Below are 17,257 nucleotides of genomic sequence, written 5' to 3' on the forward strand. Positions count from 1 at the left end.
TGCTATATGCCATTTGTTGTGTAGTTGAATGCATCTCTGGAGGTTTCAGCATAAAAGCTACAAAACAGTGCTTTGTAATTAATATTAAATAATCTGCTCAAAGATCAAAACCATCAAAGCTAACACAAAACTTTGGAAAAACAACTTTTCAAGGAACATACTCCCACTTTGAAAATCAAACATCTATTTTATTTTTGATGGCCTTAGTTTAAATCAGGCGCATATGTGATGTATTTATTCAGCATAATGTGGTCAAAGATGCTGAATATAGGTATTGATTGGCCCTGATAAGTCATTCCTTTACAGTGCATCTGTATGAGGCTCTCAAAGAGCCAAAGCCTCCCTCATGAATAAACATGCAGGCCAATCCCAGCTCCTAGCTCTGACAACTACATCCAATCACATGAATATTCATCACACAGCTTAAATGCAAATCAACCTGCTGCGACTCCAGATTTCCACTCCCCCGTGTGAGTTGTGTGTGCATTCCTACAGATCAAAAGGTTAGACTCTGCTCTCGGAGCTGTTTGTGACGGTAGCAGATATAGTAAGCAAACACCAAGTGGCTTTTTTAAAGGAATGTCTTCATCATCTCTGCATGAGAGAGAATAAATCCAGGAGAGAGTGACAGCACAGATATAACATGAAAACGCGAGGGACGACACAGAGCAGCGTGCTGACTGGGAGCAGACTCATGCCTCCAGAGGCAGGTCCTAAGTGTTAGGGTTGGTGTTAAACCGCACTTTATGTAATCTAAGGTGAAACTTTTAGTACTTTTAAAGTTACTTAAATAGAAAGAGCCCATCTTTGGCTGGCCACAGAAAACACTTTGAAGAGCACACACTAACGCTATGACATATCTACCATGCAAGAACGCTCAGTGCAACAAGGAAGAAGGAACCGAGACGCAACGCTGCAGACGTTTGTATCGCATATTAACCACAGACCTCGGTTTAACATGCAGCCAGAGGAGCTAACACACCGATCACTAAAGCATTCATCATTTGCTCCGTCTTTGACCTTCGCTGGCACGCCCACAGTCTTACGTGGAAATTGGAGATGTGCTCTCTGTCCAGAGGCTTGGTGACCGACAGCTGGCCTGAGATGGGGTTAATGATGAAGATCCCAGTGGGAGGCTGATCAGCCCCAGGTCCCGTCACACTGTAGCGCAGCATTCGGTTCTTATCCCGGTCTGAGCGGATCTAAATAACAGATAGAAACACAAAGGGCACAGGAAGTGTTTACTACAGGAAACGCAGAGCCGGGAGAACAGTGGAGGTGGTAAATAACATCAAATCTGCATTAAAAAACAAACTTTCTATGTTGAAGTCGACATTCTTTGTGAGCATCTGCTGCTGTCACAGTATTCTGGGAGCTGCTTCTTTCTGCTGAGCACGACTGCCATCTTTTCTTAAATGTAAGAATATAATGAAACCAAAAGTGGAGCTACATTGTGAGTTTGACCTGGATGTGTCTTGTGTGTCACGATGACTTTAAGCTTGCACAGGCAACACGCAGCAGGAGCCTGAAGCAGCTCAGGAAAGGAAATGTGGTGAAGCTAAAATAAACTGTGATGTCTGGAGCACCTTCAATATTCTGCACATTGTCCACATCATCACGGCATTAAAGAGCGAGGGGGTGCTGCAAAGATGCTCGACATGCACACACACATGTTTACAAGTCTCAGAACAAGATGAAGACGTCTCCGAATTAATGCATTTATTTGGAGATACTGGGCGGAGCCAGAGGGAAGGCTACGTTTGAAAACACTCAAACAGAAGCAAAGAATAAATGATCCATGTACAAATCAAATTCAGTCTGAAAGGTAAGCTGCCTCTTTCTCCATCTGCACGGCTCATTGTGTGCTAAAGAGCACAGATATCTACCTGCCGGAGCTTTCACAACATGGACTGTTTCTTTTTTCCTAAAGTTACATTTAGAAATGGACCAGCACTGACATGTAGTCTTATATTCTGCAAAGGCCACATATAACTGTGCAGCACTGTTATATGTGGCCACACAGCTCCAAACAGTCAGTATGCCAAAGTTGCTGCTCTTAGGTTGAATGTGCATTTGGTAAGAAATAATGTTGACATTTGGTTGTTTTGCTGTTTGTGTTCTGCTTTGAAATATTAGAACAGACTTACAGTTCTTTACACTTAAAAAAGTATATTATAGATCCACGTGTCTGGCTCCCTGAGGATCAAACCAGTGTGAGTTTGAGACTCCTGCTGGATAAAATAGTTCTTAGCGAGGCTAAAGCTGCAGCTGCATTTGTCATTCTCTACCTACTTCATCTCTATTACAGCAGTCACAGCTGCATAACTGGTTTCATAATAATTACGTATTATGTGTGGAGGCTGTTTGCTCTGCAAGGCTGCCATTGTTAAAGTAACTAAAGTGATTTATTACATGTGTACTGTGTCAGAAGAAATGTTGCCAAAGGTTTCAAAGGTCATCGGGTTACAGGAAGCACGTCTGATTCATGAGGAACACAGAGAGAGCCTCATGTCTTCCTGCAGCCCACAGAAAGTGTAAGTGTAGAGTTTACATGATGGATGCTGTGTCTCTTACTAAGCTTTGGGAGTTAAAGAAGTGATTCATGAAAAGAATGTAGCTGACTGTAACGTGAAGTCTAACATGTAGAGAAAGCACTGCTCATATCCCGACTAAACCACTGAAACTATCTCTGTTGATCAAAATTAAAAACATATTTTAAATGAAAATTCCTTTAAAAAAGAACCAGGTTTATTTGAATATGAACAATGGTCCACCTCTCCAACCCACGTGTAGCTCCCTGCCTGCACCCTCTGCACAAACACAGCTGAACACAACACTGGTCACTATATTCTTCATTTCCAGTTAATACTTGTACAGCTGCTGTTATTGTGTATATATTTATTTAGATTTAGATTTCTTCATACATTCTTATATAGTTCTATATTGTGTATTGTGTATTTTGTTGTACAGTTATTTTATTTTCAACTTTAATTTATATATTTTATCTTATTCTTCCCAGTTAAATTTACCCTTCATTCTAATTTGTGTTGTACAGTTATTTCATTTTTAACCTTAATTTATATTTTATTCCTTCCTAGTTAAATTTACCCTTTTTAATTTTTCATATTTATTTCCTATCTTATTCATAGCCTTTTCCTTTTTTGTTTTCTTTAGGTCACGAGCAGTTGTCCAAGCATTTCACTACATATCGTACTGTGTATGACTGTGTACGTGACAAATAAAATTTGAATTTGAATTTGAATTTGAATTTGAACCAGCCCGACAGAGCCGAATCCAGCTCCATGTGCTGAAGAACAACGGTTTCTGAAGAATGAAGAAGGCCAGCATCAGAATTCGTTTAGCAGTAGTATTTTATCATCATATTTGGACTCTTCATAGATGTCATCATTAGTATTGAGTTCATTTTTTATTCATAGGTGCATGTCTGCTCTAAAATTTACTGCATGGTCTTGCTCTGCTGTAAATCTCTGATTGGCTCTGAGGTCACTGGATGTGACCCTTTAAGTGTTTCAAGTTTCCAATCGCACTGAAAAAAAGGGATTGGCCGGCTCTTGGATTTATGTAAGCATCGTGTCTTTAACACAAGTGCCTCGGGCTTTAAAGTTAAGTGTAACTATATAGTGTAGAAACTACATGATATGCAGAGCGGGTAGATTAAATTGTTCATATCATGTTCGAGTGAAGTAAGTCAATAATATAGCAGTGTTAAATCTCGCATGGGATTTCAGTCTCGCGCGCTTTGGGTCGTGGTTTGAGGAAGGCGTCCATCTCAGTCAAGTCGAGCAGCCGCCTCTACTTCTTTTGGTTTACTGAAAAAAGGACACTGGGTGGTCGTTATATTAAAAAAGTCTAACTTGTAATTTGAACACAAACATTTTACGTAATTGAATCATGTAGGATCTGTACGAAATTCAACAACTTCATTTGTTCTTGTTGAGATGACCTGATACAATCTAGTAGGAGTGGTTAGTTGCTGGACTCACGAAATTCACAAGACCACACGAGATTTCACACCACAGGAAAATCACTGGAGGCAGACACTACACACCCCGTGCATGCTAGCGCTATTTATTGTGTTTAACCTGTCAAGGACAAAAACGTGGCCTTGAAATCATAGCTTTCCATTTTAGATAAGCCAGGATTGGTGGCGTGGTGGTTCGTGCTGTTGCCTCACAGTAAGCAGGTCCTAGGTTCGAATCCACAATCTGGTACAAATGGATGTTTGTCTCTATGTGAAAGACTGGTGAGCTGTCCAGGGTGTAACCTATCGCTCTGGGGTTACGCCCCTGCAACCAGGCTACAGACAGGAGGACGGTAGTTGTTGTAGATCCCTTCAACTTTTATGTTAACTAGACTTTGCTGAACATTATGTAATATGAAGACAACATGTGGCCAAGTAGTACTGGGGTAAAAGTTACTGAATAGTGTTGAAATAAAATGACAAAATTATGAAGGATTAAAACAAGAGTTCAACTTACTTCATCTAAACTTGTTTCAATCGCGTTTTCAGAACACAAACACACAGGTTTATTGAATATGAATACGTTGTGTTGATTTAACTCATTTGTTTAAGTTTCTGCCAAAGCAAAACATTTGTGTGCATCCAGTGTCCACTGAATCCAGTAAATCCAACATGGCCTTGTTTCAGGGCACGCTGCAGCATTCGGGGCTGAGAAATGAAGAGAAATGATTTCTTGTTCTGGACCAGTTGAGGTTGACTCACAATCCAGTGATTTCACACAGACTCTTGTTAAAATACTCTGTTTGAGACCAACTTTTACCTTTTAAGACAAAGTCCATGAACATATTTGGTACGTTTGTGAATTAATGGTAAACTTCTCTACGATCCACCTGAAAGCTGATGTTTTTGGGGCTGCTGTGACAGATGGCTGCCATCACAGTCCACACCTCAGCTAATGTCATGTAGTGTCAGTCACTTAACTGAAGCTGCTGCTGCTTTTTGCATATTTAAATGCAATTATGTGAGAAATGTTACAGCTTGCTGCATGGCTGATTGTACGGACTATTCAGTCTGTGCAGCAGTGTTTCCAGTGTGTGATCTCCTAGCAGGCATCTGTCTATCTGTAGGCATATGTGTGCTTAGTTGGATTTACTAGTTTACAATCCTTCCTCTTGTTCAGCTCAGTCGCTGCTAACCAGCTAGCTGCTTCCTGTGTCCGACTGGCTGCAGCTATGCTGGTGCTGCGTCAGCTGCTTGGTGGCAGACAGGAGTCCGAGGACAGCTGAGCTCATTAGTGAAGCTGAAGTTAAACACAGGATATGAGGCTCATTGAGAGCTAGCTGGTTTATTCTTTAGGTATCTCTCACAAAGCTTTTGGAAAATAAAATATTTTCAGAGGATAAACTTGTTAATGTCGATCATGTTCTTGTCTGTGTCCCTCCTCTGGACCACAAACACTAACACTCGTGGGAAACACTGCTCTGAGATGCAGCTGCACATTTATGGCTGCTAACCAAGCAGGCTAGGCTTGGCTGATAGCATCATACACTAAATATCATCGTCATATCATTATGGACATCAAAGACTAATCACTACATCCATCTCTTATACGCAGTATGCTGGTGCATAGCTGCTATAGCACTCTGTCAGACTGCATTAGCTCATTGTTGAAACAGGCTAACGAGGATCCTGTTTCCTGGGTATTTCATTGGCTTTATTTTGTCGTGCTGTCCATTTGGGTCACATTTGATTATCTTTTCCAGACATTTTGCTCTTTGCTGTATTTTCCTGTTTGTTTTCCCTGTTTTCTTCCTTCTCTTCAGTCCTCACAGCCACAGTAAGACAGGCCTTGTTGTGTGTGTCTGTGTGTGTGTCTTACTCTGACTAGGTCCTCAGGGAACTGTCCTCGTGAGTTCTCGGGAACGTTGATAGGCGGAATGACCCAGTCCCTCTTCACCCGCCTCAGAGTACCATCGCCTCTGACAACCACGCTGCGCCATGGAAACAAGATCTCTGGTACCTGCTGAGTCAGTGTTGCATCACCGGGCTTTACCTGCAGAGACAGTAAACAAGCATCGTGTATATTCAGCTCAGGGTTACACACACACAGAGCGCAGGGACGGCTCGTGACTCAGGGTATTTCTGACCTCATTCCAGTGGCTTGGATTAATGCTCTCATTATAGTCTGCCTGATAAATGACCACCACCTGTCAGCATGTGTGGGCGTGTGTGTGTCCTCTGCAGCCACAGATCTGCAGTGACACTGCAGGCCTCACAGACGACGATAAGAAAAAAAGAAGGAGCCTCTCATTTACTCTCCCACAAAGCACCTGCACAGGAGCCGTGCAGCCCCTGACCTTGGAGATGGGGAGGGCTACTCTCTGCAGGACCCGATTCAATTAAATGTTATACCAAGAATACTCTGGCATACAGTACAATGGATTTATATGATACACTGCACAATAAATTATGTTCATATATCACTAGCAGCACTGACTGAACAGAAGCGTCATTTCCAGCCAGCAAAGAGTCATCTGAGGTCGCAGAGGAAGCAGATGTACTCTTCTGTGTTTCCAACATTTTATTTCATTTTTATAGCAAACACGGTTGATTTGGCATCACTGCAAAAAACGCCAGGCCTGCATAATCGATTCAAAGTGATCTGGAGCACGTTTATTGTTTGAGTTCATACTTTCTTCTTATTTCTCTTCTCATTAGAAACCAGCTTGTGTAGGAGCAACATGCACTCTCACAGAGGTCTGCTTTATAAAACAACGATTTGATATGTGTGGAGTTAAAAACTCTCATTTCTTAGCAATGATCAGAAATATGAAAGGAGAAGACGTGGAAATGAAAATAAATGAAACAGAGCTTCAGAGAGTTTTTGCACATGTTTTTGTGTGTGTGCGTGTGTGTGTGCGTGTGTGTGTGTGCGTGTGTGTGTGTGTGCGTGTGTGTGTGTGTGTGAGTGTTAGGGCTGGGCCATATTATACCGTTCACGGTAATAATGTTAGGCAACGATAGGAAAATGAAATATCGCGATAGAATGGGAGTAAAACGCGCATGCGCAGTGCCTTTGTTTTCATACGCACATGGCCGATTGTTGAGTGAAACAAATGAACCAGAATTGGCTTGTAAAAATGGTGCAACTTCAGTGATGTGGAACTGGTTTGGTGTTTGTCCATCAGATACACAACAAAGCACATTTTTTTGCAGAACATGCAAGCGGCCGTTGTTATTGTCATATTTGTCGGACTAAGATGCTCTTAAATCTGGGAGTAATCTGGGTCCTAAACTCCGTATTCTTCAGGTCAAACAACACTGCAGCATCACTTATCATCATCTTTAATAAAACGATCAGCATTGCTGCTTTACCAGGTGTAACTATAAAGTTTAACTTCCAGGCATCCATGAAAACAAAAGTTATTACATTTAACGGAGTTAGAAGTTAGCAGGAAGCTAGCGGAAGTTAGCTCGCTAGTTTCGCTAGTTACCTAAGCATGATATAGCATGTTCTGACTGAGAGATTTCTGAAAAAATTCAAACGTACAGCTCTGCTATCACTTCCAACATAAATGAAGACAGGAAACTAAACAGCAGTGACGTTTGTAGGGATACTGAAGTTGGGCTAGCTGGTATATAATGTTGTGCTACGTGATCGCTAGCGACACAGCTATGTTAGCATAACATAAACAGTGAAGCTGGAGGACGAACACTAACACTTTTCCACTTATAAAAGTTAACGTGAAGGTTCCTCATGGTTAGAGACAAATGCAATCGCATGGCAGGATGCTGTAAACGGACCAAACTTCAGTCAGGAGAACAACTGAGATAATCCATCCACAATACGAGGTTAGTCATTAACATACTGCAGCAACATGGGAATAGAGCAGCTGCCAGAGAATTCAACATTAATGAATCAATGGTACAGAAGTGGAGGAAGCAAGAAGAATGAGTTTAATAAAGTTTGCTTTATCTGACTGCTTTGTTTCGCTTAATGTGCCTTATAATCCCGTGCACCTTACGGTCCGAAAAAGGCATACTGCACACTGCAGTTTAATGTTGCAAAGCACCTCTTTTTAACTTCAGTGGATATTATACATGGTTATGCTCAGGTAGAGCTGGGCGATATGAGATTTTTTCATATCACGATATGTTTTTTTCATTTCAGGCGATAACGATATCTATCACGATATAAGCCAAATAACTATATTTGTAAGATTTAAATGTGCCGTTGCTCACAAGTAAAATGTGAAATAATCAGCAGCTTGTTTTTATGTAAATATTTATTTCCCATAATAAGTTCAACAGGGTAGATGTACTTAAGGAACATCAGACTTTTTCAGATAAATAAAGGCAAATATTGCAAACTACACAAAAGGCAGCCGCTAAAGCGTTTAAGTTTCAAAATAGAACAAATGAAACAGACTAAATTGTCAATTCCACTTAGAAACAAAATATTAATTCTAAAAATAAATCTTAGTTTGTTTTACAGAAGAACAGACAAAACTGACTAACTTTTGTCAATATCAAATAAACTGAGAACTAAAAGGAAATTCTCAATCTCTCCTTGTTGTATAGCTGAGCTTTTCAAACAGTTTTAACAGTTACTTTAGTCTGACAAAAGCCGAATGACGAATTAGCGCTTCCAGTCAGAGACTGAGGCTACGTCCACACGTACACGGGTATTTTTGAAAACGGAGATTTTCCGTTTTCGTTTTAAAAAATAATCCCGTCCACACATAAAGGCAGAAATGAAGGAAAACGCTGCTATGAACATGCCAAAGCAGCAGGTGGCGCTAGATTCCTAACCGTGCAGAAATGTTGGCCAATCAGAAGTCTAGAAGCCTCGGTGGGAAAAAGTAAACAAAGCTGGGGCATAGAAGCAGAACCGAGTCGTATGTGTGGAGGGACAGTAACTGTGTGTATATGTAAGCATTTAAACACTGCAGAGAGTAGAATTAACAGTATTGTAGAAATTCATTTCACCGAAACAATAACGTGGCGCACAGTGTGACGCATGCACCAGTTTATTGTATTTCCAGACTTGCTTTCGGCACAATTTACAGTGCACGCTACTCTGTTTTTTGTCAGACTTGAAATAGCCGAAATACCTTCACACTACGGAACTTCTGTGGCTCTTCCGTTCGACAATCTCTCCGGCGTTGGAACCATCATCTGTTTTCTCTTCGGTCACGCTCGGTTGATTTTTCTAGTCGGCACACTCATTTCCTCCATTACCCGCTGGCTGCTTCCCAAACAAACACACGTGCGGCTTGGCACTTGTGCTGTACGTTACAAGTCACGTGACGTGACGCTGCGGCTGTGATTGGTTCGGCTCTGCGCTACTTAATTTGGATTGGCTGATTTTTTTATTTTTTTATTTTTTTAAGAGGACAAGAGCGGCGAGGTCTATCGCGATAGCTTAATTTCTCTATCGAGTAAAAGTTATATCGCGATACATATCGTTATCGTTCTATCGCCCAGCTCTATGCTCAGGATATGTCAGCCCATTTCTACTGGAAATGCCTTTTGGTTAAACTTTCAGCAAGGAATTTGCATTTGCACTGTTACATTTTTATAAAGCTTTAATGTACATAAAAACCAGCTTCTTGTTTAAGTGAAAATAAATGGAAGGTTGTCTTTTTGCGCAAGTAATGTTGTGGAGTTGTATTTTGTCTCGCATCAATTATATCGTCGGTTATATCGTTATCGCAAATTTTCAAATATATATCGTGATAAATATTTTTGGCCATATCGCCCTGCTCTAGTGTGTGTGTATGTTTTTGTGCGTGTGCGTGTGTGTGTGTGTGTGTGTGTGTGTGTGTGTGTGAGTGTGTGTGTGCGTGTGTGTGTTTTTGTGTGTGTGCGTGCGTGTGCGTGTGTGTGTGTGCGTGTGTGTGTGTGTGACAGCCAACTGTGTGCCTGTCAGTTCTTCATCTTCCACGTTCCTGCTCACTCTTCCTCAGCATCATTCATGGCTAACCTCACCAACCACTCGCCCAGCGACATCATGCCGTCACAGCCTCCTGTGTGACGCTGGTGGCAGAGAGGTGCACGGTAGCAGGACGGGTGGTGCTCTGCTCAGATTCCACACTGTAACTCCACTGGTGCAATTCAGCATATTTATATGATACTTATGTAGCTGCTGTTCTTCGGGCTTCGTGTGAGTCTGCCACTGTCTGAGCAGATCTGTATAACACGTCACTCTATAATTTGTTCCTCTGCATCATTTTCACCGCTGTGATATTTGATGTAGGTTTCTCTTTATATGATCATTCAGCAGAGGTTTCCAGGTGAAGCAACAGAAGAAGGGATGCTGATGAGTAACCCCCCCTCCCCATCTGCTGATTCACAACTTCGTCTTCGACTCTGTCAGCTGACCTGAATGAATACGGCTGCTTATCCTTCTTAGTCGGACAGCTGACTCTGTGGACAGCACAGAGTACTGTTCCCTGTTAAGTCCCTGATTATTCTGACATCTACTGTAACGTTGCAGGGATTACTAAACACGGCGATGTCTAACTTTTCCAAAACAAGCAAAGGTCAAAGGCTCGATTTGCAGCCATGTGGAGCCTGGCGAGCTGCAAATGTGACGCCTGTTTGTCTCACTCCACACTTCCATTGGATAACAACCCCGGTCCTGCCTCTCAGCTGAAGGCCTCGATGCTGACACTGCTGGCAAATGACTGGCTGTTAGCTGTGATGGCTCGTCCTCATGAGTCTTCCTTACGAAGGATTGTTGACAGCTTCTTTCACCCTCTGCGATTCTCCTCCTCGCCGACTGCAGCGAGTGATTCTGATAGCAGCTAAAGCATATGGCAGCCAGCTATTTCTGGGCCCTGTTTATAAGAACAGCCAATCAAAGCTGCTGCCTTGTCTAAATACATGCAGAGGGCCTTATTATCACTGTTGTACATGAAACAAACTAACAGATGGCTGTTTGACTTGCTTTGTCTCTGCAATCAGCACTTGGCCAACCTCAGACGCCTGCTGGGCTGCAGAAGCTGTGATTTTATATGTGTTCATGCTGAAGCAAGGGGGAGATTTCTCTCACATGCTGGCTTCCTCAGACGTGCATACAGGTATGTGTTAACACTGTCGAGTTCTGAATGTGTTAATTAAGTCATTATTATTCAAAAAGGGACTGCGATCCTGCTTTTCTGCCTGTGTAGATGAAGAACTTTCAAACTATTCAATAAAAGAATCAAAACTAGAGATTCGACTGTCAGCCTGCTGTGATACACTTAGATCATCGAGCTTCAAACACGTGGTATATTTAATATGATGATCGGCGCTGAGGCGCATGCATGTCATTGCTTTGCGGTTGGGCTGCCTCGGCTTGGTCATGGTGATGCTGGACCAATCATCTGCACAGTTAGCAGAGCTTCTCCTTTATTGGTTTCCTAAACATTTTGTTTACCTGGTTTAATTAGACCTAATTCATCTGTGGGTGACACGCTGGCACAGACGGGCTCCAAGCGTGAGTCAGGCCCCATGTGTACATGTTTACAGCCTGGTATAAAAATAGTCTTGTCCTTTATGGACAGCTCCCGTCTTCATAACTGGCTAACAGCGTTCCTCATGAGTCTGTACAGTCAGATGAGTCGGCCTGTCTCTTATCAAAATATAAGACAAATATGAGAATATCAAAAACATGAAAACTGTAAAGTTTTAAGAAGGCCTTTGAATGCTTTTACCTCCGTTTGAGTGCTGTTGCTCGGATGAACACGGAGATGAATTCTGGCCTTCCAGACCTGTTTCGTGTGCAGGTCATGGGCGTAGACCAGCACAGCCTTCTCCTTTCCCAGCAGGTTTAGGTGGTGCAGGGCGTAGACCCCACCGTCCTCATTCACACTGAAATCATGTTTATCTTCAACCTGGAACCAGACTTCCCCCCCGCCGCAGTCCAGGAAGCTCACTGTTGAAGAGAGAAGACAGACACCGGCATCAGCGATGCGTGCAGGCCAAGACAAACGTTTGTTTCTCTGCAGCAGCTTTTGTCCCACTGAAACAGCTCGTCCTGTACAGACGTCACAGACGGTTTTATCTCCAAAACTTTCCTTAGTTTTTGCTGAAATTCAGGCTTTTCACTGTGACCGTTTTATCTGTATTCAGACGAACAGCATGAATAACTCATGTGCTGACACAGCGACACACTTTTCTCGTCCAGCGTGGGGCTGTCAGAATTTCACTGCTCGTTAATAACTGCTGTCTACACTGTGCGTGAAACAGGTGATATTTTATTAATCAGTTATACTTTCTGCTTTATCTATATGACATTTGTGCATTTTGCTGCACATTCACACCAGAGCTGCTTAATTATGACAGCACATGTAATCAGCGATGTCGATACTGTAATCTGTGGGAAAGAAGACGCCTCAGACTGGGGAGGATCTGTGGTCATGAAGCTCGTCTGCCGAGGGCCCCTGCTGGTCCCTGCAGGCCCCCAGCTTTAGATGTCTGTGGGTGCAGAAAGGAGCAACGCGAGGCTTATGCAGCACTGGCCTGGCACCCTTTGAGGACCTGAATGGTTTCCACAGGCAGGGCGATGCAGAGCTGCAGCCAGCAACCAACAGACAACATCAGTTAGCCTGCCGTGCCCACAATCTCACCTCCAAATAGCTTTTAAAACTTTTGCTCCTTCGTGATAAAGCTTGTTGGCTCTCCTTCCATCAGCTGGGCTCAAGTTAAACTAAACTGTGACTTTTAGAGAAGAGCCGGCGTGCGACACTGTGAACGAGAAGGCTTGATCTATAACGGGAGAGCTGAAACTAATGCACAAAGGGAATGTTTTCGTAAGTATTAACAACTCAACACTCGATGAAACCTGGACACAACCAATCACAGTGGCTTTTTTCTTCAAAGCCGCTTAAGGAGAATTTCAGAGAAGAAAAAAGTAACGGAGTAAATTGATGTGAAACCTGAGTCGCATTTAGATGAGCGTTTGAGGAGAGACTGGTGGACCTGGCCCGAGAGTTTATCCAGCCTGTAAATCCCAAAGCTGAAGATGGGATTTGCAGGAGTAAAGCAGAGATGGGAGCAGCTTTCTGCAGGAAGACCATGCAACGCTCTCCTCTTTGTGTGCTTGCCAGCTTTAGCGCACCTTCGCAGAGGAAATGGCTTCTGTGATGCCCGGGGGAGGCGCGCAATGCTGTGACTGCATTTAGCCAGAAATCAGTGCAACTCTGTTGACAGTGTGACGTGAGCAGACACAGCACACTCATGCGGAACAAAGCTGTCAATGGCAAATGTCAGCTCATCACAGCTTGCACATTAACAACAAGTCAGTGCATCCAGAACAGCTTCTTCCACCCCAGCTGGGGGAGAGGGGGGGCTGAGGCTTTGTTTCTGTCCAAACGCTGCTTCTGACAAGCACTGAGAAGCCAAACAGGCCGGTGGAGAGAAGGAATGTGATAACACAGAAATGTGTTGATGTGAAATGTTGTTTGCCTCTCCCACAACAAAGTTTCTGTGATATCTTCAGTCAAGTCAGCGTTACACACTTTTAATGACTCACGTTTCTGCTAATGATGGAACATGGTCCAAGCCGGCCTTTTTAAACTGCTTGTTTAATCCCGTCACAAACACATTTTATTACATTTCCTCAAAAATCATCTGGAAAGAAGAACGTGGAGCTGCTTTACTGCCTCGTGGGTTAAAGCGCATCAACCATCTGCCAGGAATAAAGTGCGTGTGTCACTGTTGGAGGGTAATCACAAAGCATCTCTGGGAAAATGTAAACAAAGCAGAATCGTTCAATTATGTTCAACTGTCAACATGTGAAAGTTGCTACATTGTTCCAACTGCAATGTAAAGTTTTGTAGCTTCGACGTGAGAACACGGTGAGCCAAAGAAGACCCGACTGCTTTTATAGAGCAGCGTCTCCGTAACAGACACCAGGATGTGGAGCTCATTCACCAGGCACCAGGCAGGTTGTGGCTCTCGTCCAGCCATAATCAGCACTGATTTCATTTCCTTTCTCACAGGTTACAGTGACAATCAGTGCAGCTGACTAACGTCAGTGCCCTGCACTGTCTTGGATTATCAATGAGACTCATCAGCAGGTCTGTGGGGCTGGAGACTCTTCGAACCTCCGCTCGGCTCTGCCAGTGAACAAACACAGACACTGATGGGGAGACTCGCTGGTAGCCCTGAAGGAAAAGTCAGGGGATCACTAACTTCAGTAGAGTTCATGCCTCAGTAAAATACTGATCTGCTTCCCTGCTGTGAGGTAAATGCATTAAAAATTCACTGAGTTTTTTTAATTTCTATCAAAGTTTAGGAGTTCCTACCCAACAGTCCTCAGTGTATGAAGTTAGAACATTAGACAAATCTGTGTGTGACATGGAGCAAAATATGCAGCTTATATTTCACATTCACTGTTAATTAATTCACTTCTCAGCTGACAGAAACACGTTTTATTTTTACTGGTGTTAGAGGTAGAAGGTGTTTGACGCACTGACGACGAGCGAAAAATAGCAACCGATGAGAGCTACGAGAGGCGGCTGTGACGGCGGCAGGGGAACGGCGACGACTGCGTGAACGAGCGTCTGCTTGTATCCTGTCAGTAACTGTTGGTAAATCTATGCACGCACCCACAACATTTACAACATTCGTTGTTGTGTCGGACACATTAGAATACAGCTTGAGTGGAATCACATACATTTGTGTTTCTGAAGCCTGTGGCTGTTTGATCTGTTCTCCTAACTATGAACCATTAACAGCTCCATCTCTGCTGCGCCGGGCAGAAAGGAGTATAACACAATGAATGAATACAAACTCTCAATGCAGCTTTATCATGTCCTCAGGGTTTAATGACAACCTTGTTTCAAGGGACTTCAGAAAGTAACCAAAGTACGATTCGCCGCGCTCTCTATCACGGTGGGGAGAAAAACGAGACTTAAATGAGTCGTTTTGACCTTGACCAGTTTTGGGTTGAGGTTAAAGAGAAGACAGGAAAGAGGACAGTAAAGAGACCACGGACAAAACCAAGAAAGTCCAGCAGAAACTTTTCCCTCCATCAGAGGAAGAGCAGCCTCACCACACCGTGGATCGGTGCCTTTACAGAGCGAAGCTCAACACTTCATCTTAAAGTAAACTTAAACTGTCAGGTCCACAAAACATTCAGATGCTAGGAAGGCTTGAATTAAACAGTCTTCTCTGTGCGTGAGATCGTTATGGGACTGCAAACACGTGTCAGTGTTATAAATGCACAGCATGTTCCTGACAATATGAAAGGCTTCTCAGCCTCCAGCCGTCTCTGACACTCAAACAAGCTAAAAACAGCAGAACGATCTTCTGTACGAGCTCCTCACCAACAACGCGGTTGCTTTAAAGCACATTCTTTTCAAACTTTATGAAACTGCAGTAAATATCTATCACACTGTCTCATGTCCATCAGAAAGAAAGACACGGACTGAATTTAAAAGGGACAAGTTGTGCTGATGCACTCACAGGAGTCCTGCGGGTCAACATATGAGGAGGAAAATCTCAACGCCATGTTTGATCCTTCAAGAACAGAAACGTGACAAACTGCTGCTTAAAACAGCCACAAAACTGATTCATTGGACAAAGACAGGAGAGACGCTAACAAGCTTCTCACAAATACTCTGCAAATGTAGTTTTACAGTGTTTGATAGTCTGTGTCCCTCAGCATGTTAGCTTTCACACTAAACTGGCTCATTAACCAAAAAGGAAAAAAAGCATCAACAAAGTGAACTTAACCGAACTGAAACTAAGAGCTAACTGTGCCAACCTTCATCAGCAGTAAGTCCATCCCAGCTCTTGAGGCAAAAATGTTTCTTTTAACAGTCTCAGAGTTCATGTTTCCCCGAAGTTGGAGTCTCACCCTGACCCTTAATCAGCAACCATCCCCCAGCATCAGACTGCCACTGCTCCTACACTTCACTGTAGATGTACTCTGGCATCATGTTTGCCTCTAGTATGACTGTGAAAACCTCGGAGTCATGTTTGACCAGGATGTGTCATTTAAACAGGCCGGCCTCGTCTGATCTGCACAAGCTAAAATCATGAATTCCTGCAGACTGATGCTCCAAAGCAGTCCGTGCATTGGTTATTACTGCGCTAATTACAGCTGTCCTTAAAGCTCCCTGAAAGGCCTGCAGTTAATCCACAACGCTGCAGTAGAAGGCTTCATTGCTCACCCACCCGCTTGATGAGCGTCTGTCTCGCGGTGCAGAGGGTGGAGTTAGTGGAGTTAGCGGTGAGTCACTTTTGGGAAACTTCATTTTTCTTCTTCATTGGTAGATAACGTGTCACACATCTGCAGCAGCTCTGTAAGCCTTCACATGGATGCACTTATTTTGCATTAGCCGTACTTTGGTCCTGCGTCGAACTTTCAGCTGAAACCATCGTTTTAAAAACCGTTTATTGAAGTGTTTGATTTAAGACTGCTGGCTGCAGTCAGACCTGAATGAGTCGACCTGGCAATTTATGTACAGCTAGTTGTTTTTAGCACAGATACGCGTTTGCTTCATTTTTTATGGTTTGGTTTAAAATTGCATTTTTAGTTTGAAATACATTCTAAAAATAGAACAAACTGGGAATGTGTCGACTCTGTTTGCACAGAAACGTACATTGTTTTGAGATTTAAATGTTAAGGTTAAGGACATTAGTGATCTAAACCTTCTTATGTGAACGGCAGCTTGCTTTAACATGAAAACGAAGCTGACAGACAATCACAGCTTGTTTTCCTGTTGGCCTCTGAGGTGGTTGAGATTCTGCTCTCTGTCTGATGGTCTGTACCTGCTTGGTGTAAATGCTCATACATTATCCATGTCCAGCTCACAAACACTCATGCTGCTACATGATTTTAGAGCCGTGTGATTTAACACCCCCATCCTCCGACTGCACAGAGGGAACTGGAGCAGAACTAAGCGTGGGGCTTTTAGATGTAGCTGGGCAGCAGTGGGTGATTGCCCAGTTCAACCACCTATTTTCAGACAGAACATCAACATAGACAGCAGGGAGCAGCAGCCTGAAGCTGCAGGTGTGCAGAAACAGCAGATAATGTTTCACAAAGTTTTTTGGTTTTTTGAACTGAAGCATCCACAGCATGCCGTGAACCTGCCTGCTCTGCAGCTTCTGTCGTGTCCTGTTTATGTCACTCTAAGCTCCTCCCACAGATGGCTGAAACTACCACTGTCATTCACAGTACTCACTCCAAGCGATTGCCCTGCGTGCCCTGAGATGGAACCGCTGCTAAGTCAGTACTCGCTGACCTTTGCACATAATTAATTCTGTAATTAACCA

At 43.2% G+C, this 17,257-nt stretch overlaps 1 protein-coding gene across 1 annotated transcript in view; it reads right to left on the minus strand.

Annotated features, from left to right (window-relative positions):
• Positions 1-17,257, minus strand: part of LOC147313750 (cadherin-2-like) — a 111,403-nt gene that overhangs the window by 46,981 nt on the left and 47,165 nt on the right. Inside the window, exons 3-5 of the mRNA XM_086263549.1 lie at positions 11,683-11,903; positions 5,862-6,035; positions 1,047-1,202 (exon numbers count right to left, since the gene is read on the minus strand). Of these exons, the coding sequence (XP_086119675.1) occupies positions 1,047-1,202; positions 5,862-6,035; positions 11,683-11,903 (551 nt within the window). The remainder of the gene's footprint in view (positions 1-1,046; positions 1,203-5,861; positions 6,036-11,682; positions 11,904-17,257) is intronic.

The sequence above is a fragment of the Aulonocara sp. 'chitande type north' Nkhata Bay genome, linkage group LG15 (assembly GCF_057382095.1).
Source record: "Aulonocara sp. 'chitande type north' Nkhata Bay isolate Kocher_YH1m ecotype deep benthic linkage group LG15, A_spYH_male_GT1.1, whole genome shotgun sequence".
Classification (NCBI taxonomy): domain Eukaryota; kingdom Metazoa; phylum Chordata; class Actinopteri; order Cichliformes; family Cichlidae; genus Aulonocara; species Aulonocara sp. 'chitande type north' Nkhata Bay.